The sequence below is a fragment of the Aspergillus glaucus genome (assembly GCF_001890805.1).
Source record: "Aspergillus glaucus CBS 516.65 unplaced genomic scaffold ASPGLscaffold_3, whole genome shotgun sequence".
In the NCBI taxonomy this organism is placed as follows: Eukaryota; Fungi; Ascomycota; class Eurotiomycetes; order Eurotiales; family Aspergillaceae; genus Aspergillus; species Aspergillus glaucus.
Window position 1 is genome coordinate 230,735 of NW_019170455.1, and position 22,088 is coordinate 252,822.

Consider the following 22,088-nt stretch of genomic DNA (forward strand, 5'->3'; position numbering starts at 1 on the left):
CCCTCCATTCAACATGAGCAGTCTACGGCTGAAGCAGAACCGACCGTCCCAAAAGATGAGCCAGTCATTGAGTCTGAACCAGTTGTGACGCAGCTGGAGACGGTCAGCCACATTGAGCCTTCGGCCCAACCGGAGTTGCCTTCCCCAAAGGATGAGCCGCGCGCGCCTGAGTTCGAACTGCCTACTGCCCAGCCTGAGACATCCTTTGTTCAACATGAGCAGCAATCTGCGGCTGAAGTGGAGCCCACCGTCCCAAAATATGAGCCAGTCATTGAGTCTGAGCCCATTGTGGCGCAGCTGGGGTCGCCTGTCCCAAAAGATGATGTGGCAGCCAGCCAACCTGAGCTTTCAGCTCAACCTGAGGTGCCTTCCCCAAAGGATGAGCCGCGCACAGCTGAGTTTGGATTGCCTACTGCCCAGCATGAGACGCCCCCCGTTCAACATGAGGAGCGGTCTGCGGCTGAAGCGGAACAGTCTGAACACATTGTGGCGCAGCTGGAGTCGCCTGTCCCGAAAGATGATGTGCTGGCCAGCCAACCTGAGCCTGAGCTGGATTCTTCTAACGATGAACATCATCCTGCTCAAATTGACCTGCCTGTCAGCCAGCCTGAGACAACTTCTGTTCAAGATATGCAGCAGCCCGCAACTGAAGCAGAACTGACCATCCCAAAGGATGAGCTAGTCGTCGAGTCTGAACCCGTTGTGGCGCAGCTAGAGTTGAAAGATGACGTGCCGGCCAGCCAACCTGAATCTGAGTCGAACTATGAGCCTCACTCTGCTCAACTTGACCTGCCAGCCAGCCAGCCTGAAACAACTTCCGTTCGAGATGTGCAGCAATCTTCGACTGAAGCAGAGCGTTCTGTCCCAGAAGAACCATTGACTGCCCAACCTGAGCTGGCTACCAATGAAGCTGACACTTCGGACACCCAACTGAAGTCACCAGTCTCAAAGGATGACTTCCAATTCGGATTTCCAGTTGCACAAACTGAGCAGCCTACGGCGAAAGACGAGCCATCCGTTGAGCCATCATTCTTTCAATATGAGCAGTCCACAACTGAAGCAGAGCGCTCCATCTCCAATTATGAGCCATCGATAGTCCAATCTGTGCCGGCTACCGGTGAAACCGAAGCTTCAGACGCACAACCCAAGTCACCCGCCGGAAAAGATGATTTCCAATTCGAGTTCGAGCACCCTGGCGCGAAAGACGAGCCGTCTGCTTCCCAGCCTGGGTTCGATGTCTCAAAAGGTGAGCCGTCGGTCACTCGAACTGAACCCGAACCTGCCTCAAGAGATGACTTTTCTCAATTCGATTTTCCAGTTACGCAAACTGAAAAGTCTGCAGCGAAGGAAGAGCCCTCTGTTACCGAGCTTGAATTAGATGTCCCGAAGGATGAGCCAACAGTCCTTCAAACCGAGCCCACTGCCGAGGAACATGAGTCTGCTACGCAACTGGAGCCATCTGCCCCAAGGGATGACCCGTCTCAGTTTGAGTTTCCCGTCATTCAAACAGAACAATTAACATTGAAAGACGAGACGTCGATTCAGTACGACCCGGCTGCCAGTGACCTCGAATCTTCTGTCCTAGAGCTACCCGTCCCAAAGGATGAACCGTCTCAGGCCGTGCCACCCTCCAGTGAGCCTGAGCCGCCTGCCAGCGAGCCGGAATTGTCCACTGCGCACCAGGAGTCACCATCTGCTCCAAAAGACGAGTCGCCTCTCAACCCGCCAAATGTGCTCACCAGTGACCCAGAACCAGTTCCTGTTGAGCGGCCTACTATTCAACCGGAGCCGACCGTCAAAGTCACAGAGCCTCAGTCGCCTGTCCCGAAAGAAGAGTCGCCTGTCACTGAGGCGCCTGTTAGTGAACCCAAGCCGCCTGCACAAGAAAATGGCCTATCTGCCGCTCATCCTGAGCCGGCCATCAGTGAATCCAAACCGACCAGTACGAAATCAGAGTCTGCCCCGAAGTCGTCCTTTGAAGCCGCGAAATCAGTCTTCTCCGTTGGTGACTCCAACAGTAACTGGCCGCTTCCTGATAGTCCGCCGACGAACAAAGAAAATGGTCAGCCTGAGCAAAGTCCATCTTCTGAGAAGGGCATGCAGGACACGACAAATGGTGAGACAGCGCCACAGCTTACACCTCAGCCTAAAAATAAGATAGACGCGCTTTCTCCGAAATCTTTCCATTCATACGAAGACGTCGAGAATCTGGGTGACTCTCCCGCGCAAAGGCCGACTGTGCCGCCCAAGTCACCACGCACGCCTAATTCTGACCAGAGATGGAGTCCACAAGTTCGGCATTCATCGCAGTCTCCATCTCCCCTCAGAACAAGCTACAAGGGGAACCAGATGGATTCGCCCGTTGGCAGTCCTCAGCAGCGGACATTTAGTGGGTTCGGGTTCGGCTCGATCCTCTCATCTCGACACAAATCCTTACCTTCTCCCCCGGTTCCTCCCAAAAGAACCGACACGCAGCTCTCATCGCCAAGTTCTTCAATATCATTAGTCCCGCAGGCTGATGAGTCCTTGGAGGTCATCGCGGAGTTCTTCACAGCTTTCCCCAAAACAACTGACCGGGTGGACATTGATCCTCAGCTGATGCTTACCACTCGGGATAGCGATTCCAAAATCCGAACCTTGAAGAAGCAGATATGGGAGATCACGGGCGAGGGCAAGAGACAAGACCTTCCCATCAACCAGGAGTATATTCTCTACGAGGGCAGCATGTACTTGTGTGTCCACACGTTTGAGTTTGAGTCGGACGGCAGCACACGCTCTGAGACTCACTTGTGGTGTGGTGACGACGTGCCGGACCATGCCATAGACGATGCTCAGACCTTTGCTCGCAAGGTGGCTAAAGAGCATAGTTGCAAGCTTGAGGTTATCAAGCAAGGTAAGGAAACTGCCCGGTTCATCCAAGCGGTCGGAGGCATTCTGATCACGCGTCGTGGATCGAACTCTCGCTCAAGTTTGTCGGCCTTGTACATGCTTTGCGGACGGAAACACCTGAAGCAAATGGTGTTCGATGAAGTCGACTTTACGCGACGCAACCTGTGTTCCGGCTTCCCGTTCGTGATCTCTGCGCCGTTTGGCAAGTTGTATCTGTGGAAAGGAAAAGGAAGCACCGCAGAAGAAATCGGTGCGGCTCGACTCATTGGCATGGACCTTGGTTTGACCGGAGAGTTTGAAGAGGTCACTGAAGGCGAGGAGCCAGAGAGCTTTTTCGAAATCTTCAGCTACCGGGATACAGAGGAGTATCTGCGTTCGGACGACTGGCAGCTCAAGCCCAACCATGAACAGTTCCGTTGCAGACTGCTTCGCGTCGACCACGAACTTGGCCAGCGGTCTGGATTCTGGATGCGACGTCCTGGTTCTTCGTCTCCGATTATTCGGCCTAATGATACTGTTCAGGCGATTGAACCATATTGCTACAAGGATATCACGCCTAAGGGGATTTACATCCTTGATACCTACTTTGAGCTTTATGTGTAAGTGCCCTTCCAATCGTAATTAACTATGAGTCGGTCATCTAACGTTTGTTGCAGAATCGTTGGTGAGCAGGCTGCTCATCGCCCCGCCGAATTCGCGTCGGCTGTGGTGTTTGCACACGAATATGGCATCCTGGCTGCTTCTCTTCAGGACCGTCCATTCATTCCCAAGAGTTACGTTTCTATCGGTGGCGCCCCGAACTCGTGTCGAAGTGCGTTCCGCAAATGGCACAAGGAGGCCTGGAAGCTACCTCCGCAGGTGTTTCCCTTGAACGCGGCAATTGATGCCATTCGAACTTGATACGATATTTTTTTATCTTTCGTTTCCCCTCTTTTCGATTCTTCTCTTCGTTTGTCCATATGTGTGCCATTTTTTTTCTTTTAATATTGTGCATACTTGTTCGTTTTTTGTATAGAGATGGTTTGCCCTGGCATGGTAGATAAGGGAGCATGGGTCCATTTTTCCGGACGCGGCGATGGCGGGAATTCTTTTTCTTGTCTAGTACTTGCATGTTGGAGTTGTTTGTTTTTATTCATGTGGAGGGCGTTTTCATTTTGATGTATGATATTTAGACATTTTGTTCCAGATCGGAGACATGTCCATAAGTGTATGCAGTCTAATGGTATACCATCATGTCTATGATCATGGCCACAACAGTTCCTTCACCCAGCCAGCACAATCTGCCTTTCGAACATACTGCAACCGCTGATGAAGCCGATCAGAAGACCCCTGCCAGAACTCAACCGCCACAGGATCAACAGCATACACCTTCCACTCCGGCATCGACACCTCATCCTCCTTCCCACTCGCCATAGCTTCTTCTACCTCCGCAGCACGCCTCACGAGCACTTCCCGATCCTCAAGCACCCGACTCTGCACCGACGCCATCGCACTAACTCTCGACCCCAACGACCTCTCCCCAAAATCCTCACCACACTCCTCCTCACCCAACACCACCACCCTCCCCCTAACACGAACCTGCCTCCCAACGCCCGGCCAATAAAACGTTAACGCCATATTCCGATTCCCATGCGGCTGTCTGGCCTTCGGACTCCCGCCCTTCGCGGCAAAATGCCACCCGCGCTCATCGAGGTTCTTGAGGATAAGCACCCGGGCGTCTGGGTAGTTGTGCTCATCGGTTGTGGAGGCGGTCATGGTGTGAGGTTCGGGGATTTGGGAGGATATGGCGTGGGAGAGCCATGTTTGGAAAGTTTCTTGGGGCGTGGGTGGGAATTCATCGGGGTTGGAGGACGTGTTGGGGAAGGGACCGGTTAGGACGGGGAGGGTGCGGAGAGTGGATTTGATTGGGGTGTCTGGCATTGTGTTTGGCATGTTAAAGTGGCTTTTAAGGGTGGAATTGAGTTGAATTGATGGTTTTCTGTAAGTTACTGCAGGGTTGTTGGTAGAAATAGCTATAGTCTTCGATGTGTCAGTGCGGAGAGAATGAGTCGTGGCTGACCTTTATAGTTACTATTCTAACGAAGTACTACGTGCAAAAAATGTGTTCTAAGTTAAAGAGTCAAGTTGGATCAGAAGGGAGAACCCAAGTTCCTAGAGGGCTATAATGGCTGTATAGATACTGGACTCGGCGGGGCTGGCAGTTGGATATCTTGATTGATAAGGGACATCAGTGATGGCAATGCCCAATGGAGCTAATCCAGAGAAAGGAAAATATTGTATTCACTAGGTCAAATTGAGCTAGTGAATAGCTAGAAAGAATACTAGCAGTGAATATAATGGCGTGATCAGGGTATTCACTGCCCTACCCTACTTCCCTATCTCCCCCGCGGACCCAATTCCAACAATCGGAATTTTTTTTCCTGAACTTTTTCTTCTCCTCACACCACTTTTTTCTCTCCACAACCGACCTCGAACTGTGCAGTGTATTCCCCTTGTCCTGCTGAACCGATTGATTGATTGTCCCAGGCTAATTAGTTATTTGCTTCTCATTCCTAGTCGAATATGTCCTGATTCCCGTTTCCGGAAGTCGCCGCCGTTGTCGCCGCTGTAATGCACGCAGTTCCCTGACCTGACCTTACCTTGACCATATTTTGTATATTGATTGACTCGTACATACATCATCTCTGTTTATATCGCAAAAACAACCAAAATGGACCCTGTCGTCCAGCGCGAGCTCTCCCAGCTCGACCCCGCGGTGTCCTTCCGCGCCTCGATGGACCACCTCCACCACACCTGGGCGAAGACCTTCTTCTCGCGACCAGAGCTCTACGTCCGCCCGCAATCTATCCCCGAGATCCAGAAACTTGTCACCCTCGCGCGCCGCTGCCGTCGTCGTCTCGTGGTCGTGGGCAGCGGCCACTCGCCCTCCGACCTCACCTGTACGTCATCCTGGCTGGTGAACCTGGACGGTTTCAACCGCATCCTGGACCTGGATACTGAAACGAGTGTTGTGACCGTCGAGGCGGGTATTCGGCTATGGCAGCTTGGCGAGGAACTTGAGGAATATGGATTGACGTTGTCGAATCTGGGCAGTATTGATAGCCAGTCGATTGCGGGGGTGATTGCGACGGGTACGCACGGCAGCTCGATGCAGCATGGATTGTTGTCGGAGTGTATTTTGTCGTTGACTTTGATGCTCGCGAATGGGCAGCTGGTGCGCTGCAGTCCCGATACGAACCAGGCGTTGTTCCGGGCGGCGCTGGTTTCGCTGGGTGCCTTGGGTATTGTCGTTGAGGTGACTTTCCAGGCGGAACCGACATTCAAGGTCGCGTGGCAGCAGCGCAGACGGCCGTTGTCGCGTGTACTCGCTGATTGGTCTAATGGATTGTGGACGTCGCATGAGTTTGTTCGGGTTTGGTGGTTGCCGTATGAGAAGAGTGCGATTGTCTGGCATGCGGATAAGTCTGATCTGCCTGAGATTGAACCGCCCAGCTCTTTCTATGAACAGACGCTGGGTCACCATGTCTACCACAACTTGCTGGCGTTGTCGAATTACTTCCCGCGCATTCTGCCCTGGGTCGAGTGGCTTGTATTTGGATTGCAGTATGGTTTCAAGGCGGAATCTGATGTTACGGAGGCGGTTCAGCCGGCGCGCAAGGGTCTGCTCATGAACTGCTTGTACTCGCAGTTCGTCAACGAGTGGGCTCTGCCTTTGGATAAGGGTCCGGAGGCCATAATCCGTCTGTCTGCCTGGCTCCACGGCGACGTTGAAACGGCTCGCATTCCCTTCCCCGTGGAAGGTGTCTGGGTTCACTGCCCCGTCGAAGTGCGAGTCACCAATTCAACGTTGAACAAGAACCCCCGTCCGTTCCTGGACCCTACCAGCCGTGACAGCCCCACTCTGTATCTCAACGCAACCCTCTACCGTCCGTACCTGCGCGACCCGCCCTGCAGAGCCCGCTACTACGAAGCCTTCGAATGGCTCATGCGCGAAATGGGCGCCAAACCACACTGGGCCAAGAACTTCACCGCGAGCAGCAACCAGGAGCTGCGCGCATTGTACGGCGAGGACATGGATGAATGGCTCAAGGTCCGCCAGGAAGTCGACCCCGATGGCATGTTCCTCGGCGAATGGCACTACCGCAACCTGCCACTTTCCGCTACGGCTGATACCGAAGATGACACTGAAATTCGCAGCAGACCGGATATCAACGCCCTCCCTCTCCTAGAGCGCGAGGTCATCCGTCGCCACGCGGGATTCGAGGGCGCTGGTGACGGTGTCGAATGGATCGGTGATAAGCGGTGGCAGGAGGTGTCTGATGAAGAGCAGGTGCAGCGCCGCCGTCGACAGAATGTCGCTGTAATGGATGAGTCGGAGGAAAAGAGGTTCTTTGAGTACGAGACCAGTGAGACCGGCACGGTGGCTAGTGAGGAGAGCTTTGATTTGATGGCTGCCGGGGAGGCGAGTATTACTCTTCCTGAGCGAGTTCATGATCCATGAATAGACCATGCAGTACGATACATGATACATGATATTGATGACAAAAATGACAAGAAACGCATTGTAACCTTTTTCTTTTCTTTTTCTTTGATATCCCTGGAGGTATACAACCTGGGCAGGGGTATTGATAGTCTACCGCCATAGCCGGGGGGAAAATGAACTAGGTTTATCCTTCGTATTCCAACAACGGGGTTTTCTTTCTTATTCGCCGGTCATCCTTTGTTTATTTGACTCGAGGTTCAGACGTTGTACATTAATATCCGAATAGAAATGCAAGTAATCACTTATCCCGACGCTGAAGAATCCAACCCTTGTCTCTGACGTACAGGTACATGTACATAGTACATAATATTTCAGCCCGATAATGGATCTATGTAATTTTAGACCAAAATGAGGGTTTTTGTTCGTATGTTTTGACACCAGACCCGATATCAACAGGCATCCATAGCGTGGCAAACAAAAACGGCATCCTCTTCTCCGGTAGTTGGCACTAGATGATACGACGATTGGTGCCCTCATTTCGATATCAACTGTCAGAATGCGATGTCATCTTCATCCCAATCCTTTTCTATAACTCCCGCTTTAAGAGTAAGAGTAAGTAAGACTTCATGTCAGATATCAGATGTCAGATGTCAAAGGTGGTATTGCTGTAGTACTATTTGTCAGTAGGAGATACATCGAGTACAGTGGTAGTGACAGGCAGATGACCACTGCGTAAGAATACTTGTATGCAAGAAGGACTGGGATGGTGAGCCTTTGGTATTAGCGTCAGCATTGGGTTTTTGGCAGACACTTGACCCTTGACGGTATGGTAGGGTAGGGTAAGTCCCGTGATAGCTCTTGTGGCTTTGCCTCTTCATTTCGACGTCACTTTGCTTTAGTTGTTGGTCGAGTTAGCGACGTCACGGGATATTGAGTTGGTAGCCCTATGTGGATAATGCACATGCCATACTAAAAGTGTAGTTGAAATCGCGAGTCTTGGAAAGGGTTACTATTCAGGAGGAACAACTAACAACGCCAGGGGAGACCGATGCCGTAGTAGCTGTGCTGCTAGCAAGTTAAGAGTACTTAGTATGAGCAGCGTAGTCCTGGTTGTTTGGCGCGTTTGGTAATTTAAAGTAGTTCTATTAACTTAGGTTGTAAAATTAATCAACTTGAAGAAGGATATATGCATCAAATCCGACATAAACATAAACCGATATCAATAACAGACTAATAAGCCACCCGCCATGAGAATCAAAATACCACACGAGAAACATGAAAGCCAAAGGGGGTGATATGAACATCATTAGCCGCCGACGGTCCTGTCCTGCAGCCATCCAACCTGATATACGCCCCAATTCATCAAATCCAAATCAAGAGCAGAAGAAAAAAAGAATCAAATCCATATCCCCTCCCCCCGTTTCGGAACATGAAACTCACACCCTAACTTCGCAGCCTCCCCACGATCCCTAAGTTCCTGCAAAATCCGATCCCCAGGGGGCGGCCCATCCGTCAAATCTTCTTTAATATGAATGATATACACAGATAGACCCGCCAACGGAGACGTATCCAGCCCAGCCCAGGGCAGATTCTCATCATCTGGCGGGTTCTGGTCAATTGAGAACTGGACCTGCATCGGCTCACTTGTAGGGTTCCCGTCGACGCCGTCGAGCATGGGGGTATTGAAGGTCGGCGATATCGGCTGTCCGTTTGCTTCAGGGATAGGAACGAGGTCTCCCCAGATCTCGCCCGAGTTGACTCTCGTCTGGCGGCCGCTGTTGGATTGGGGGAGGTAAGGGTATGGTTCTGATCTGCGTCCTTGTGCTTTTTCAGCTGCGAAGCTTTGGGCGCGTTTGGAGCGAGGGCTTACGCCGCCTGGGCTGCTGGCTGTGCGTTTGCGTTTTGAGGATGTGCTTGGGTGGCGGATTTCTGTTACTTTGGTGGCTAGGACTTTGAGTTCTGCGACTAGATGGCGCGGGCAGAGGTGGCCGTAGAGGGTGCAGTCTTCGACGGAGTCGTCATAGGAGCATTCGATGAAGATTGCGCGTAGATCGCCTGTGGCCATTTTTGGTGCTGCGACTTCCCAGACGCGTTTGTTGCGGGGGTCCATGGAGATGGGGTCTGGTTCGATGTCGCCGAAGACGATTATTTCGCTGCCGGTGAATTGGTCTCGGATGAAGAATGCGGAGCTTTCGACTGTTGCCCAGGTTTGGTCTTTTCCGAAAAGGCGTGGTGAACGGGCTGGAGAGTAGAATCTGATGACTGTCAACTGATGTCCAGAGTGCTTCGTAGACATAGATCACCTACCCATCCGTGCGATCAGCAGATATGCCTCTGGGAGGTAACATCAATGGATCTGCCGCAAACACCGTACTGCCCACGCGATGGTGCGACTCGGACTCGGAATTGTATCGCTTCTTACAACGACCATGGCTGATACTGAGACACCTCGTCAATAGACCGTCAGCCGCACGAACATAACCTCTTGCATCTCCGCGGCCAAATCTTGAGTTCCCTCCTTCAACCAAGCGTTGGTATGTGAGCAAGCCCGCTCCGCCATCCTCATCAGACAGATTCGGCCAGATCACATCGTTAAACATATGGTTCTTGATCGCAGCAACTACCGACGGCAAGGCAGCCACTGCTTTAGGTCCGGCGCCGGCTTCGATTATCGGCGTGTTGATCGCCAATCCGGACAAGTGATCCAGATGCGCATGCGTGACAAGGATCGTACCGATGATTTCTCGGAAGATGTGCGCTGCGTTTGCCGGGGGCGACTTATATGGTAGATTAAAACCGACAAACGGACCATCTTTCATGTATCGCTTGCCGTCCTTATTTTCCATCTCGTACTGCTCCAGCGTTCGAATAATACCGGCGAGAAGGGTGCCTGCATCGACCGCCACCATTGAGTTTGATGACCATTGTGTCGCTGTTGACCTCACTAGCAGTCCAGTCACGCTGTCTTCGCGAGGTCCTCCTGTAGGGCCCTTTTCGAGAATATATTAGCTGTTTGTCTCAGATGCCAGGTGCCGAACTAGCTGCATAACGCTGCATGCAATGGGTTGCTTTTTCTCTGATAGTAAAGTACTGCCGGATAGTGACGATAATACAATTGACTAAGTCCAGAGATGCATATATTATACGGGTTGGAATTCTAAAGCGGAAAAGGAAAGGGGACAAGAAAAGAAAAGAGAAATCGAGACTCACCAAGACAATGACCTGAAAGGTCGCCTTGTCCGCCATATGGCCGCGCTGTCTGTTTTTATGCGAGTATGCGAACCAGATACTCAAAACGAGGCCTCAGGCTGCGCAAGCAAGACAAGTGCACAATGCGACTCGAGTCCAAAATCTCACTTCCAGACACGGCAGGTGTACCGTCAGAACCGCCTTAATCCTCTAGCCAAGCCCAATGTTCATCTAATAACCATCCCATTCCTTAGGCAAAGGCAGGAGACTCTTGTATCACCGTAGCCACACGGTGCTCATGGATCGAAGAACGATCGAACTGCCCTCCGTCCACTCGAACTTCGCCCGTTGACACGAATCCAAAGCTCAAGGTCCTCCTCCAGTATATATATCGCTTTCTGCCCTTATGCCCAACACGAGACCATTCAGCCAAGTCGATGACGGCGACGAAAACGACGAAATGCGAACGAGAAATTCGAGGGTATATAATAAATCGCGACACGAAATCAAAGTTGGCGATTAACTGCGGCAGATAAATCCGATCCGATCGGGGCGTTGGGGCAAAGACGCCCTAGAGCGCACGGACAAAAGACGTATCGAATACGTATGCGACAGGGGACCGCGTAGCGAACTTTGATTCTGTGCGTCTTCAAATCAGAATAAGACATATGGATAGGCTGTGAGTGGATGGTAGGTGGAGGAGAGAGGGGACGAGGCTAGGCTGAGCGATCAGATGGGCGATGGACGGACGGTGGGTGAACGAACGATGGGGGCAGGGCGCAACTCAGCGCTACGCTACACAACCAGCCACACACTGTTTAACCCCTTGGCGCAGGAAAAGGAAGGCAATGAGATTGTTGTCTTTAGTTGGAAAATTCAGTTGGGGGAAGGAGAAAGGAAAAGAGAGGAGATTGAGGAGGAATGATATCATCTGGTCATAAGATAATGATTAATCTGGAGATCTTGTGGGGAAACAACAACACACACCGGGGAAGAACTGCGGCTGATTACTGGAATAGGATACCGAGTATTATACTGATATCTACTGGTCATCTTTTCTAATTCTCTCGTTAGTTAAGCTATTGAATATATGTGTGCCGCAGGCAACCTATAGTGATGTGAACTCGACGACGACTATTGTCCCCAACCATGGAGTTTACATTTCTAAGGCTAGCAAATGTATTTACAGTCTATGAGACGTCAACGACAAGATGAGAGCCGATAATACCTACGTCTAAAAGTCAATGACTTGCAAGTTATGGCGAGAGAGCAAGCTTATGCAAATCATCATCCCATCACGGCGACTGTCCTAAAGACACTGCACTCCATAGCCTCCTCCGAACAGCAGCAAAACACGGCTGGCAGAGGTGTTTTTATTGCCATAGAGTTGTTGAATTGATCCAAGGGCGTTACCACATGACGTGAGAGATGTCTTTTTTTTGCGTTTCTGAGATGATGCTGATAGTTGATGGAAAAGATGCCCCTGCGGCGCCGAGTTCTGCTATAAATGCGGCAAAAAATGGAGAAGCTGCTTCTGCGTTCGATGGGACGAGCACTTTATACTACACCCAGTTGGCCGCGCTAACGAGGTTGCAGACCAACACGATGACGATGACGATGATGACGACGATGAAGATAAAGATAAAGATAAAGATAAAGATGATGAAGACTAGGAGGAGAAGGCGGCGGAAGAAGCAACAGGGGAAGGGGAAGTGCAAGAAGAAAATGAGGATGAAAATGACTGTACTCAAGAGGCATGGGAGCCTTTTGGAGGACAGCATGAATGCAATAAGTGCAGGAATTTGTATGTCTGTTGGTGTCGAGAGTGTGGGATCCAAGTCTGCCGTCCGTCTAGGAGGGACTTCTATCCTATCATCTAGTAAGTTAGCATCGTATGCTATGGCACTAGTTATCTGTGTTGAATAGTACTGTTTCGGCAATCATTTGGGTTCATCTTCAGAGACCAGGTTATGAATTCGACGAAAGCTATGCAGGAACACATGAAAAGCATAGAAGAGTAAAGAAGATAACCCAAGGCCATTGGTGTTCTAGCCAGGTCAATATATATAGTTCCATTTTTGATCCCCAAATGCCCCAGCCAGCTTACCGTACCGAGGTAAGATACATGGAGTACATCATAAAAGCGCCAGAAAAGATAAAAAGAAGAAAGATATCTCCCAATCCTATATACGTAACATCATTTCAAGGCCACTTCCCATGTGGCATAACCATAAAGCAAATACAGCCAGAATCTCGCCCATGAAACGCCGACCATGGCCGCTAAATCGGATGATAGAAAGAAAGAAAGGAAAGAGCGCCAAATAACGGAAGAAACAAACGATCGCGTGTTGCACTGCAACATCACGACTTAACGGTTTTCATTGTCGCGGCCTTGGTTTTCTTGCAAGTGACGATTTTGGGCAGCCACAGCAGCATCGTAACTGGGTATCGGTGGATGTTGCGATGCATCACTGCCTCGGCGACTGCCCTCGGGGCTGGTATATTCAGGAGGCGGAATGTTATCAATATCTTCCTGATTCAAAAGATGGGTACGCTCGTCGTCTTCAACATGACTACTTGATCCTTCGCCAATATCTTCCTGGGAGGGCACATGAGCCAGCTGTGCGAGCGAGATGTCGGTTGGCGATCGGATAGGTCCAGGGCTAGGAGACGGTGCAATTCTAACAGTTGAATCGGTATGGGCGTAATGGGCATTCTGGTAGACCCGATGAGAGATTTGCGCTGCACTCTCTCGACCAGACTCGAGCAAGATGCTGCCGTGTTCGCTTCCATACGGCGGGGGTGGTGCTAGACTGCCGGTCATCGGAGCCAGTCCCCATTTCTTGACGTTGGCTTCGATAAATACAAATCCCATCTGACCAAAGTTGACATGGACAGAGCAGGGGCCGTTCGCGCCAATTGTCGGGAAGAAGTTGGGCACCTTCTGACCGTGGACCACCTCTTCCATCTTCTTACCGTTGCGAGTGAAGAAAATTGTGCCTGATCGAGGCCGGTATCCCACACCAACCACATCACCTTGCGCGAGTTGAGGGCCGTACGGGGTTGGTGTGAACGGTTGGTTGAATCTGCGATGACCGGTCGATAGGTATGCAACGGACGCTTTGTGGAAGCCTGGATCAAGAACAAGATGTCAGCAAATTTCTCAAATGCGAAGATGATCTTTGAATAAACCCACCTGGCAATCTAAACAACGGATACGGCTTTGTTGACATGCCAATACTGACTAACGTAGTCTCGGGCTTCTCAAAGACCTTCGCTTCCCAGTAGTAGACATCGTTTTGCTTGGGCACAGGAAGATTTGCCTGGACGCTGCATTCGGAATCAAAGAATTCAATCTCCGTCCGAGCTTCGACAAAACAGTTGGCGATTTCGAGTTCTGGCTGAAATTCCCACGCGGAGACACCTTTCTCTTGGATGGCAAGGAACTGAGACAGCGAGATATCGGTCTGCACCGATTCGGGAGGGTTGGCATCGACAAAGGCTGATCTGACTTAGCACTCGGCGCTATCATTAGACTATTTCAAAAAAAAATTGAACTCACCTTTCGCTCTCATGTATTCCGACCGCGAAATATCATCCATCGTCCCCAGAGCCTCCGCCTCATCGCGCAAAAACGCCTGTTCATCATCGTATTCACCCGGTCGCCCAATGCGATCCAATATAATCCGACCACGTCTTGTGTACTTGAAAAAGAAAAACAAGGCCAAGATAAGAACCGCAACCCCCGCAGAGCCAAAGGCAGAGAGAATGCCGATCAGGATTCCCTTTCCGGTCGAGCCGGACGAGTTGCCACTGACGGAGACCAGGCTGTGATCGCGCTCGAACTGCGCGGACACGGAACGGAGGACATTTTCAATATTATGGGAGACGATCTCCGGGTCGGTGTTCGGTCTTGGGAAGGATGAAGGCGTGGGAGTGCTGGTGCTTAACACGGAAGTGGTGAGGGTCGAGGGAAGACCGTAGATAGCACCGGGGCCCGATGCCTCAAATCCCCGCATTGTTCATGGACAGATCGGGTATTCAGGAATGAATCTGAGTGTTTGTTGTATAGAGGAAGATGCAAAGTCGTGGAGGAGTAGAAATCAGGCACGAATGCGAGTCAGGATGGGATGATGGGAGGATGATAGAATAGTGTCGGAGTGAAAAAAAAAAAAAAGGCAGCTGAAGAGAGTAGGGAGGATGACGCTATGGCAGGGCAGAACGAAAAAGGCAGGAGAAAAACGCTTGCGGCCACAGACAACGGTCGCGTTCATTCAGTCTGCCTTGGGGGATTTCTTTCTATATGCATGTGAGGCATTGAAATGAATTAAAGAGACAAGAATAGCTGTTTTGTTTCTTATTCATTGTCAGAATATTCCGTACTACTGCTGCATCGTGAGGCTGAGCCTGAGGCTGACCGCCGAGGATGCGATCGCTATCAGTAGATAACCGGAGCTGACAGTATCACCTCTCTTACTGTTGCTCGGACTCAGCTATCTCTCTTCCTGTCTATCTCTATTCAAGTGTATTCCCAACTGTTACCTTACCTACCAGAATGGGTGCAGTGTCTCATCCCGAGGAGGCTGTCCTGGCACAGGCCAATGTCAACATCCATTCCCTGGATGCCTTGAATATCCGTCTAGAGATAAGCAACGACCACAACAAATATCCAGGTTCGTGAGTGGCTATGCTACCCTGCCATCCTGATTATATGTCTTCTTTGTACTGCGATAAAAACAAAGACTACTCTGTAGACTGACGGGACTAGCAAAGCAACATGCTCGCAGAGTCGCAGCGAAACTAGGAGCTACCCACGGCCTTATATATCTTGCCGGAACGCCAACCGTCAACTGGGGTGACTCAGACCAAGCACGCCCGTTTCGACAGAGACGCTACTTTTACTACCTCAGTGGTGTAAATGAAGCAGATTGCTATCTGACATACGATATCGAAACGGACCTCTTGACGCTATATGTTCCGAACTTCGACCTTCATCAGGCGGTATGGATGGGGCCTACCGTCACCAAAGAGGAGGCAGAGGCACGCTACGACGTACACCAGGTGTGTTATTTTAATTCTTTACGGGGGGATCTTGAACAATGGGCAAACCAATACAACAAGACGAGTCCCATCTATATCCTGCACGAAACGCAAAAACCCATCATCTCGTCTTCTGGGGATCTGTTGTTGGACTCGAAGCAGCTGCAGCCTGCAATAGATGCTGCCCGGGGCGTGAAGGATCACCATGAGATTCAGTTAATCCGCGAAGCGAACCGGGTATCTGGCCTAGCTCATCGCAAGATTCTCGAGACTATTCATGAGATGACCAACGAGGCGGAGATTGAAGGCTCGTTCTTGGATACCTGCGTCTCCCATGGCGCGAAGAACCAGGCATACGAGATTATTGCCGGGTCTGGTGAAAACGCAGCTGTTCTTCACTACGTCAGGAACGACGAGCCACTCAAAGGCCGGCAGCTGGTCTGTCTGGATGCTGGTGCTGAATGGGATTGCTATGCCAGCGACGTGACGCGGTCATTTCCTCTGACGGCGACGGGCGATTGGCCCAGCGACCAAGCCAGGGACATCTACCACCTGGTAGAAGAGATGCAAGAGGAATGTATCAAACGCATCAAGCCGGGTGTCCGTTTCTTAGATTTGCATGCGCTGGCACATGGTATTTTGATCCAAGGATTACAGAGGCTGGGCATCCTTCGACACGGGTCTGTGGAGGAAATTCGCCAATCGGGGGCGTCTACAGTGTTTCTGCCACACGGCCTAGGGCATCACCTTGGGCTGGAAGTTCATGACGTGTCGGAGCGGTCACTGATGGCACGCGGTGACAGTGGATTCTACGCGTCGGTCCTTGTTTCGACCTTGACCCATTCCCCGTGCACGTTGACCGCCTCGGGATTGGAGGAGGGCATGGTGGTGACAGTCGAACCAGGGATCTACTTTTCTCGACTGGCACTTGACAACGCGCGAAAGCAGAAGAAGCTAGCGCAGTACATCAACCTGGAGGAGGCGGAAAAATACATATCGGTTGGCGGTGTGCGCATCGAAGACGACATTTTAGTGACAGGAACGGGGTATGAGAATCTCACGACGGCGCCCAAAGGAAGCGAGATGCTAGAGATTCTCCGGGGCCGGATCGACCACTAGTCACCCTTTAATATATGAGTCCTGCATTAGGCGACCGGAAGATGGGGCCTTTGACGGTGCGGTAGGGGATAGCACCTTCCTTAAGAGGGCTAAAGCGGGAAGGGGAAGTGGCGGAAGGTGGATAAGTACGATGAAACTGCTCCATCGGACGTGTACACCGTAAAGTGCACAGCTCTCGCAGCTGCCCAGCTGTCCCCAGAGGGCAGCCCACAATTCATCTGGATGGAAAAATGCCATGCTTCTAGACCGGTTTCTACTGGACCAGCTCATTGTACCTGTCTGTCTCTACGAAGTACTACTAATAGTATGCACACCGCATACAAGTAGCGAGTACGTAGACGTCTCCAGCAGCAAACACATGGACCAACCCGAGGGGCTCCGTATTGTGTGCGATTTTTTTTTTTTCTTTGCCAGTAGTGACTTGACTTGACGAGTCAATTATTGCATCGTTTTCTATCATTTTCTATCACTGACATAGTGACGGGAATGATATGATCTGGAATGTGGTCAGGATATCCAATAAAAGCGGCGTTGTGTTATGCGTGCTTATTTTGGTCATTGTGCGATCCCGATTTGAATTACAGTACACTGTACTATGAATTGTCATGACCCGTCAGGCGCCGATCGGACCGTCCGGCAGAGATCACCTAAATGCGGCATTTTGGCAGACATGCAGAAGGGATCGGGCCGGCATCGGTGGCGTATGGTATGGTCATTGTATGGTCAGTAAACGGTATGTTACAGCTACCGGAGTGAGTGTCTGGGACTCCGATGAAACAGATCCAGTCATTGTCAGGCCACTCTCTCTGAATAAGGGAAATTGAGGGAAATGACGGGATGAGGTCATTTTGTCACAGGATTTTCTCAGAGGAATTCCTCAAATGGCGTGATTTGACCTTGTGGGCGAAAATTGACATTTCTAGCATTCGTGATTAGGGTCAGGCTATGACCACAATTGACATGATTTCTGACTAGATATCGCCAATATTAAGCAATAGCCTGCGCCCATGTACCTGCTCTTGGGTATTCGTGCTTCTAGACTGCAAGCTCACTGGTGGAACCACACTATTTCCTGGTGGAACCCGATGGTCTAAATTTTCTTTTCGGGAACGACGGGTGATCGTACAGAGTACAGGTCTGCCTATATGGGTACCTTATTTGGCATCTCTGTTATAGTGACTCACACCACCCCTTTTGTGTATATATTCAATCCCTCCCTTCCTTTTCTTCCGTTTCTACTTTTTTTTTTTTCTTTTCCTCAATTCATCACATCCTTTCGGGGGTGTTGATCACTCCTCTCTCAATGCCTCATCTCCTCTCCTGGTGATTTTTGTGATTCGCAATGCTTTGCTTTGTTTGAATTTTACGATTTACGACAAAAAGAAAAATTTGCACCTCTTTAATCCTCCTCCAATCAATAGAATGGGCCACAGACACAACAGACGCCATTCTCGATTAAGACCAAACCGCAACTGCAACATCGATACCTTCAATTCCACCCCGATCGACAGTGATCTCTTCTCGCGATCCCTCGCCCCGACCTGGCATTATGGATCCGTGAATTGGACGCACGATCGCCCGCTGCGGTTTGAGATGGAGCAGTGTCGACTTTTTGGTGATGAACCCGGGGATAATTATGGGCTTTGGAATACTTTGGCGGCCTCGACTACATCAATTCGTAAGTATACCCTACTTCTATCCCTTTCTTTCAATTGAACGAGTTCTAACATCTCCCAAGTTCACAGTCGAGACTCCCCGGATGATTGAACGAAAAAGTTAAAAAAGTTATGCGCTTTTGTCTTCACGATGTCCTGATTTCGTCCTTCGATTTATGAAACGAAAAAAGAAAATCAGCAACGAACACAATGGAACAGAAAACAACCACACCACCTCTCGATACAATTCATCGGAGAGGACCACACTACATCCCGCCGATCGTGACATCCACCGGATCCAATGGAACAACCAAGTTGCGGCTTGTAGCAATGAAGATATCTACGGATATTGGATTGGCCCAGAAAAACTTGGCCATTTGACTTCTGGTCCAGAGGTTCCGCGTCTGCGCTACAGAGCAACAGTGTCACCGGCTGCTGTTTACTTTGATGGGTTGAATTCGTGTCCAACCGTACATATGGTTGTTGACGCTTGAGTTTCCTGCAAAGTAGATCGGTAGCTGATGATCTCTGCGTCTCTGCTGTCAGCGGCGTGAGGATCTCTGCTCATGTTACGTTTGGGATATTAGTCAATGGATATCTCTCGAGACATTTGACTCATCCAGAAATGAGTCCTCGGTTTGGGATTGTGGATATGGAAGCAAGGCGGGATTTCATTAGCGATAGTTATTCCTGTCACTGAAACCAATTCTTGTACTGTTCCAATTCAGGCCTACAATTAGCCTGACCATGATGGAAATGCCTGTATGGTAGCAATTCAGCCACAATGAACCATCATGAAAATTCTTCACATCTTTTCTATCTATAACTAGTACCCCTGGTAGCGCGTAGTTTATTAACTAATTAGTTATTGTCTGGTCTGCCTTGAAAAAAACAGCCTTACTTAGCCTCAGGCACTAGCTGTATCAGGCAGGCGGTGAGCCCAATAAAGGACACGGTCGATCACAAGTGGACGAACCTCCGATGCGATAATAATCCAAGATGCTGGACAGTTTTCTCTTTCCCTCTGTATTTCTGTCCGTCTGAAGGAGGACATGATTGTGATTTTGACCATCTAAAAGTTTTCTCTACTCTGCCGAGAACAGTGGTTTAGTGTTGCTCATACTTCCACGCTACGGACGGGGCGACCGTCTGCTTGATTTCGCCTCACCATGTCGACAGACTACACCTATGACGAGCAGGTGAGAGACATCTTGTGTGGTCCTTATGTATAGACTGGCTAATTCTGGTCATGACAGGGTCAATTCTTCCCATTCTTCATCCTGACTCTTACCGGCCTCGTCACTCTCCCTCTCACATATAACCTCCTCAAACCCACCAAGAGTACGTGTCTTTTCGATTTCAGTACGGACAACCCAGTTAACTGTTATACTGTCTAGACCTCGAAAACACCGCACCACGGATAAAGTCAGATTTCACACCCGAACATGCCGATCTCATCGAGGCTCAGAAGCGCAAACGCTTGCGCAAGGAATACCGGGTGAAGCGTATCATCACCGTGATCATTGGGTATGCGGTGATGGCGTGGATGATTTACTTGATCACCGTTACTGCCAGATCGACTCCCAAGCTCTGGGATCCATATGATATTTTGGGTGTTTCAAGGGTGCGTGGCTTCGTCCCTCCGTCCGAGTTTTGTGGATCTATTGCGCGGGAATATGCTGACCGTGTGTTTTGTTGATAGAGCGCCAATGAAAAAGCGATTTCGAGACACTACAAGCGCCTTTCTCTCATCTACCACCCTGACAAGATCCGCCCTGACCCCTCCAAGAACGAGACCATCGAGACACTCAACGACCGATTCGTCGAGTTGACCAAGGCTTACAAAGCGCTGACCGATGAGGAGATCCGTAACAACTACATCCAGTACGGTCACCCGGACGGCAAGCAGAGCTTCAGCATCGGTATTGCTCTTCCGAAATTCATTGTCACCGAGGGATTCGGAAAGTATGTTCTGTTGGTCTACGGAGGTCTTCTCGGTGTGCTTCTGCCTTATATCGTCGGAAAATGGTGGTATGGCTCTCAGCGGTACACAAAGGAGCGTGTTCTCGTCGCCAGTGCGGGCAACATGTTCCGGGAATACAAGGATGATATCACCGATGGCGGCATTGTCAACGCGTTGTCTTCGGGAGCAGAGTTCACTGAGACGCTCAAGGGATCTCGGGCAGATGCTGGTCTTGGGAAGCTTGAGAAATTGGTTTTGGCTGAAGGTTCTACGTTCCTCTCCTCTGAGGACCGGGAAGCTATCAAGCAAATGGACGAGTCTAGTCGGAGAAAGGCGCTCGCTTTGTTATGGGCGTATTTGGGCCGTGTCGATTTGGAAGATGCCTCTCTTAACGGTGGTAAGTTCGAAAATCGTCATTGCAATGTTTTGATTCTAATTCTCCATAGAAAAATACGAAGTCGCCCCGGTTGCCCTGTCTCTGAACGAAGCATTCAGGGCTATCGCACTCGCTTTCGGTAACCTTCGTCCTATGTTGAGCGCTTTCCGCACCTCGCAACATCTGATCCAGGCCATTGCTCCGGACGCATCGCCGCTTTTGCAACTTCCTCACTTTACCGATGAGGTTGTGAAGTCTGTCGAAGGAAGTGACGCCAAGGACCATCTCACTGTTCAGAAGTTCATGGATATCAACGAAGAGAAGCGGCGTAGTCTCACAGTCGGTGCTGGTCTTTTGTCGCAACAGCAATATGAAACCGCGATCAAGGTTGCCAAGCAACTCCCTGTTCTTGAAGTCTCCAGGGCCTTCTTCAAGGTCATGGGCGAGAAAGTTATCACCCCCAGCAGTTTGGTGCAGCTGGTTGTTAAGGGTCGATTTGTCCCCCCTGGCCACGCGAACGTTCCCGAAGTCAAACCCGAAGACCTCGAGGACGTTGACCCGGATGAGGATGACCTCGACGCTCTTATGGGCCGGAAACCCGCCAAGAACAAGGCCAACGGAGGAAAGACCGACAAGCTCGAGCCTGTCCAACCCCCCTTGGCTCACGCACCATATTTCGCTCGCGACCACTCGCCCCGGTGGCACATCTTCCTGGCTGATTCCAAGCAAGGCAAGATGGCCGTGCCTCCTTTCACCTTTACTACTTTTGACAAGCCGATCGTCGATGAGGCCGGCAACCCGACTTTCGACATGCAGACTCTGAAGATGCAGTTCCAGGCACCTCCTGGGGTTGGAGCGTTCACTTTTGTGATGCACATGAACTGCGACAGCTACATTGGCCTTGACATGAAGCAGGAGATCACGCTGCATGTTGAGGACCCGGCTAAGGCCGCTGCTCTTGGGGAGGAGGATGACATTAGTGAACCGGATGAGGGTGAGTACCTGGCCTTTACATAAAATAAGATGAATGCAAGCTAACCAGTTTATTAGATTCGATTGCCGGACAAATGCAGGCTTTGAAGACTGGCCAGCCGCCGAAGAAGAAGGCGAAGAAGCCTTCTGACTCTAGCGACGAGGATGAGAGTGATACCGACGGGGATGCGGGTGATACCAGTGATACCAACACCGAGACTGATGTGGATGATTGATTGCCATAGGAGGGATATTTTATTCATTTTTCACCAATGCTGTTGTATGGTGTTTTTTCTACCTCGTGCATGTAGAGGGGTAAAGGTTTATATATACCCCAGGGTATGGATACGCATGATTCAATCTTCTTTTTTCTCTTTTCTTTCTCTGTATCTGAGACTGGGT

The 22,088-nt window shown here is 50.4% G+C and overlaps 9 protein-coding genes across 9 annotated transcripts in view; 6 read left to right on the forward strand and 3 right to left on the reverse strand.

The window, feature by feature from the left end:
- Window positions 1-3,960, forward strand: part of ASPGLDRAFT_972735 (putative gelsolin repeat protein) — a 5,423-nt gene extending 1,463 nt beyond the window's left edge. The window contains exons 4-6 of the mRNA XM_022550603.1: window positions 1-548; window positions 603-3,488; window positions 3,546-3,960. The exon at window positions 1-548 is cut by the window's left edge and continues 2 nt beyond it. Of these exons, the coding sequence (XP_022404297.1) occupies window positions 1-548; window positions 603-3,488; window positions 3,546-3,789 (3,678 nt within the window). The 3' untranslated portion in view covers window positions 3,790-3,960. The remainder of the gene's footprint in view (window positions 549-602; window positions 3,489-3,545) is intronic.
- A 171-nt stretch (window positions 3,961-4,131) lies between these two features.
- On the reverse strand, window positions 4,132-4,809 carry ASPGLDRAFT_63766 (pyridoxine/pyridoxamine 5'-phosphate oxidase; the record flags this gene model as incomplete). The annotated part of the gene is made up of 1 exon (XM_022548709.1): window positions 4,132-4,809. The coding sequence occupies one exon, from the start codon at window positions 4,807-4,809 to the stop codon at window positions 4,132-4,134; it is 678 nt and encodes a 225-aa protein (XP_022404298.1).
- A 431-nt stretch (window positions 4,810-5,240) lies between these two features.
- ASPGLDRAFT_42644 (D-arabinono-1,4-lactone oxidase) lies at window positions 5,241-7,682 on the forward strand. Its single transcript, XM_022545643.1, has one exon. It carries the CDS (start codon window positions 5,600-5,602, stop codon window positions 7,388-7,390), a length of 1,791 nt encoding a protein of 596 aa, XP_022404299.1. The 5' UTR covers window positions 5,241-5,599; the 3' UTR covers window positions 7,391-7,682.
- A 931-nt stretch (window positions 7,683-8,613) lies between these two features.
- pdeA (3',5'-cyclic-nucleotide phosphodiesterase PDE1) lies at window positions 8,614-10,954 on the reverse strand. The gene is made up of 3 exons (XM_022545644.1): window positions 10,583-10,954; window positions 9,680-10,362; window positions 8,614-9,627 (listed from the first exon to the last, which is right to left on the reverse strand). Exons 1-3 carry the CDS (start codon window positions 10,616-10,618, stop codon window positions 8,769-8,771), a joined length of 1,578 nt encoding a protein of 525 aa, XP_022404300.1. The 5' UTR covers window positions 10,619-10,954; the 3' UTR covers window positions 8,614-8,768.
- A 921-nt stretch (window positions 10,955-11,875) lies between these two features.
- ASPGLDRAFT_118884 (Rcat domain-containing protein) lies at window positions 11,876-12,234 on the forward strand (the record flags this gene model as incomplete). The annotated part of the gene is made up of 2 exons (XM_022539992.1): window positions 11,876-11,982; window positions 12,039-12,234. Coding segments are annotated over 2 exons (303 nt in total), but the record flags the coding sequence as incomplete, so codon positions are not given.
- Window positions 12,235-12,510: 276 nt separating this feature from the next.
- ASPGLDRAFT_42652 (SSH4 family protein) lies at window positions 12,511-14,727 on the reverse strand. The gene is made up of 3 exons (XM_022545645.1): window positions 14,124-14,727; window positions 13,758-14,063; window positions 12,511-13,693 (listed from the first exon to the last, which is right to left on the reverse strand). Exons 1-3 carry the CDS (start codon window positions 14,578-14,580, stop codon window positions 12,930-12,932), a joined length of 1,527 nt encoding a protein of 508 aa, XP_022404302.1. The 5' UTR covers window positions 14,581-14,727; the 3' UTR covers window positions 12,511-12,929.
- A 322-nt stretch (window positions 14,728-15,049) lies between these two features.
- ASPGLDRAFT_163967 (aminopeptidase P family protein) lies at window positions 15,050-17,125 on the forward strand. Its single transcript, XM_022542563.1, has 2 exons — window positions 15,050-15,234; window positions 15,330-17,125. The coding sequence occupies exons 1-2, from the start codon at window positions 15,117-15,119 to the stop codon at window positions 16,718-16,720; spliced, it is 1,509 nt and encodes a 502-aa protein (XP_022404303.1). The 5' UTR covers window positions 15,050-15,116; the 3' UTR covers window positions 16,721-17,125.
- A 1,017-nt stretch (window positions 17,126-18,142) lies between these two features.
- ASPGLDRAFT_32116 (uncharacterized protein) lies at window positions 18,143-18,500 on the forward strand (the record flags this gene model as incomplete). Its single annotated transcript, XM_022544134.1, has 2 exons — window positions 18,143-18,398; window positions 18,466-18,500. The coding sequence occupies 2 exons, from the start codon at window positions 18,143-18,145 to the stop codon at window positions 18,498-18,500; spliced, it is 291 nt and encodes a 96-aa protein (XP_022404304.1).
- Window positions 18,501-19,379: 879 nt separating this feature from the next.
- ASPGLDRAFT_163971 (J domain-containing protein) lies at window positions 19,380-21,841 on the forward strand. The gene is made up of 5 exons (XM_022542564.1): window positions 19,380-19,574; window positions 19,632-19,716; window positions 19,773-19,999; window positions 20,078-20,735; window positions 20,785-21,841. Exons 1-5 carry the CDS (start codon window positions 19,545-19,547, stop codon window positions 21,729-21,731), a joined length of 1,947 nt encoding a protein of 648 aa, XP_022404305.1. The 5' UTR covers window positions 19,380-19,544; the 3' UTR covers window positions 21,732-21,841.
- The last annotated feature ends 247 nt before the right edge of the window (window positions 21,842-22,088 follow it).

Excerpts from the sequence above, each read along its gene's own strand:
- ASPGLDRAFT_42644 (XM_022545643.1), top strand. The coding sequence starts at position 5,600 with ATGGACCCTGTCGTCCAGCGCGAGCTCTCCCAGCTCGACCCCGCGGTG.
- pdeA (XM_022545644.1), bottom strand. The coding sequence starts at position 10,618 with ATGGCGGACAAGGCGACCTTTCAGGTCATTGTCTTG. Across the intron at positions 10,363-10,582 it reads CCTTTCAGGTCATTGTCTTG|GGCCCTACAGGAGGACCTCG; the intron begins GTGAGTCTCGAT and ends ATTCTCGAAAAG. Across the intron at positions 9,628-9,679 it reads TCTGCTGATCGCACGGATGG|ATTCTACTCTCCAGCCCGTT; the intron begins GTAGGTGATCTA and ends GACAGTCATCAG.
- ASPGLDRAFT_42652 (XM_022545645.1), bottom strand. The coding sequence starts at position 14,580 with ATGCGGGGATTTGAGGCATCGGGCCCCGGTGCTATCTACGGTCTTCCC. Across the intron at positions 14,064-14,123 it reads GGAATACATGAGAGCGAAAG|CCTTTGTCGATGCCAACCCT; the intron begins GTGAGTTCAATT and ends AAGTCAGATCAG. Across the intron at positions 13,694-13,757 it reads TCCGTTGTTTAGATTGCCAG|GCTTCCACAAAGCGTCCGTT; the intron begins GTGGGTTTATTC and ends TTCTTGATCCAG.
- ASPGLDRAFT_163967 (XM_022542563.1), top strand. The coding sequence starts at position 15,117 with ATGGGTGCAGTGTCTCATCCCGAGGAGGCTGTCCTGGCACAGGCCAAT. Across the intron at positions 15,235-15,329 it reads CGACCACAACAAATATCCAG|CAAAGCAACATGCTCGCAGA; the intron begins GTTCGTGAGTGG and ends TGACGGGACTAG.
- ASPGLDRAFT_163971 (XM_022542564.1), top strand. The coding sequence starts at position 19,545 with ATGTCGACAGACTACACCTATGACGAGCAG. Across the intron at positions 19,575-19,631 it reads ACTACACCTATGACGAGCAG|GGTCAATTCTTCCCATTCTT; the intron begins GTGAGAGACATC and ends TGGTCATGACAG. Across the intron at positions 20,736-20,784 it reads AGATGCCTCTCTTAACGGTG|AAAAATACGAAGTCGCCCCG; the intron begins GTAAGTTCGAAA and ends AATTCTCCATAG.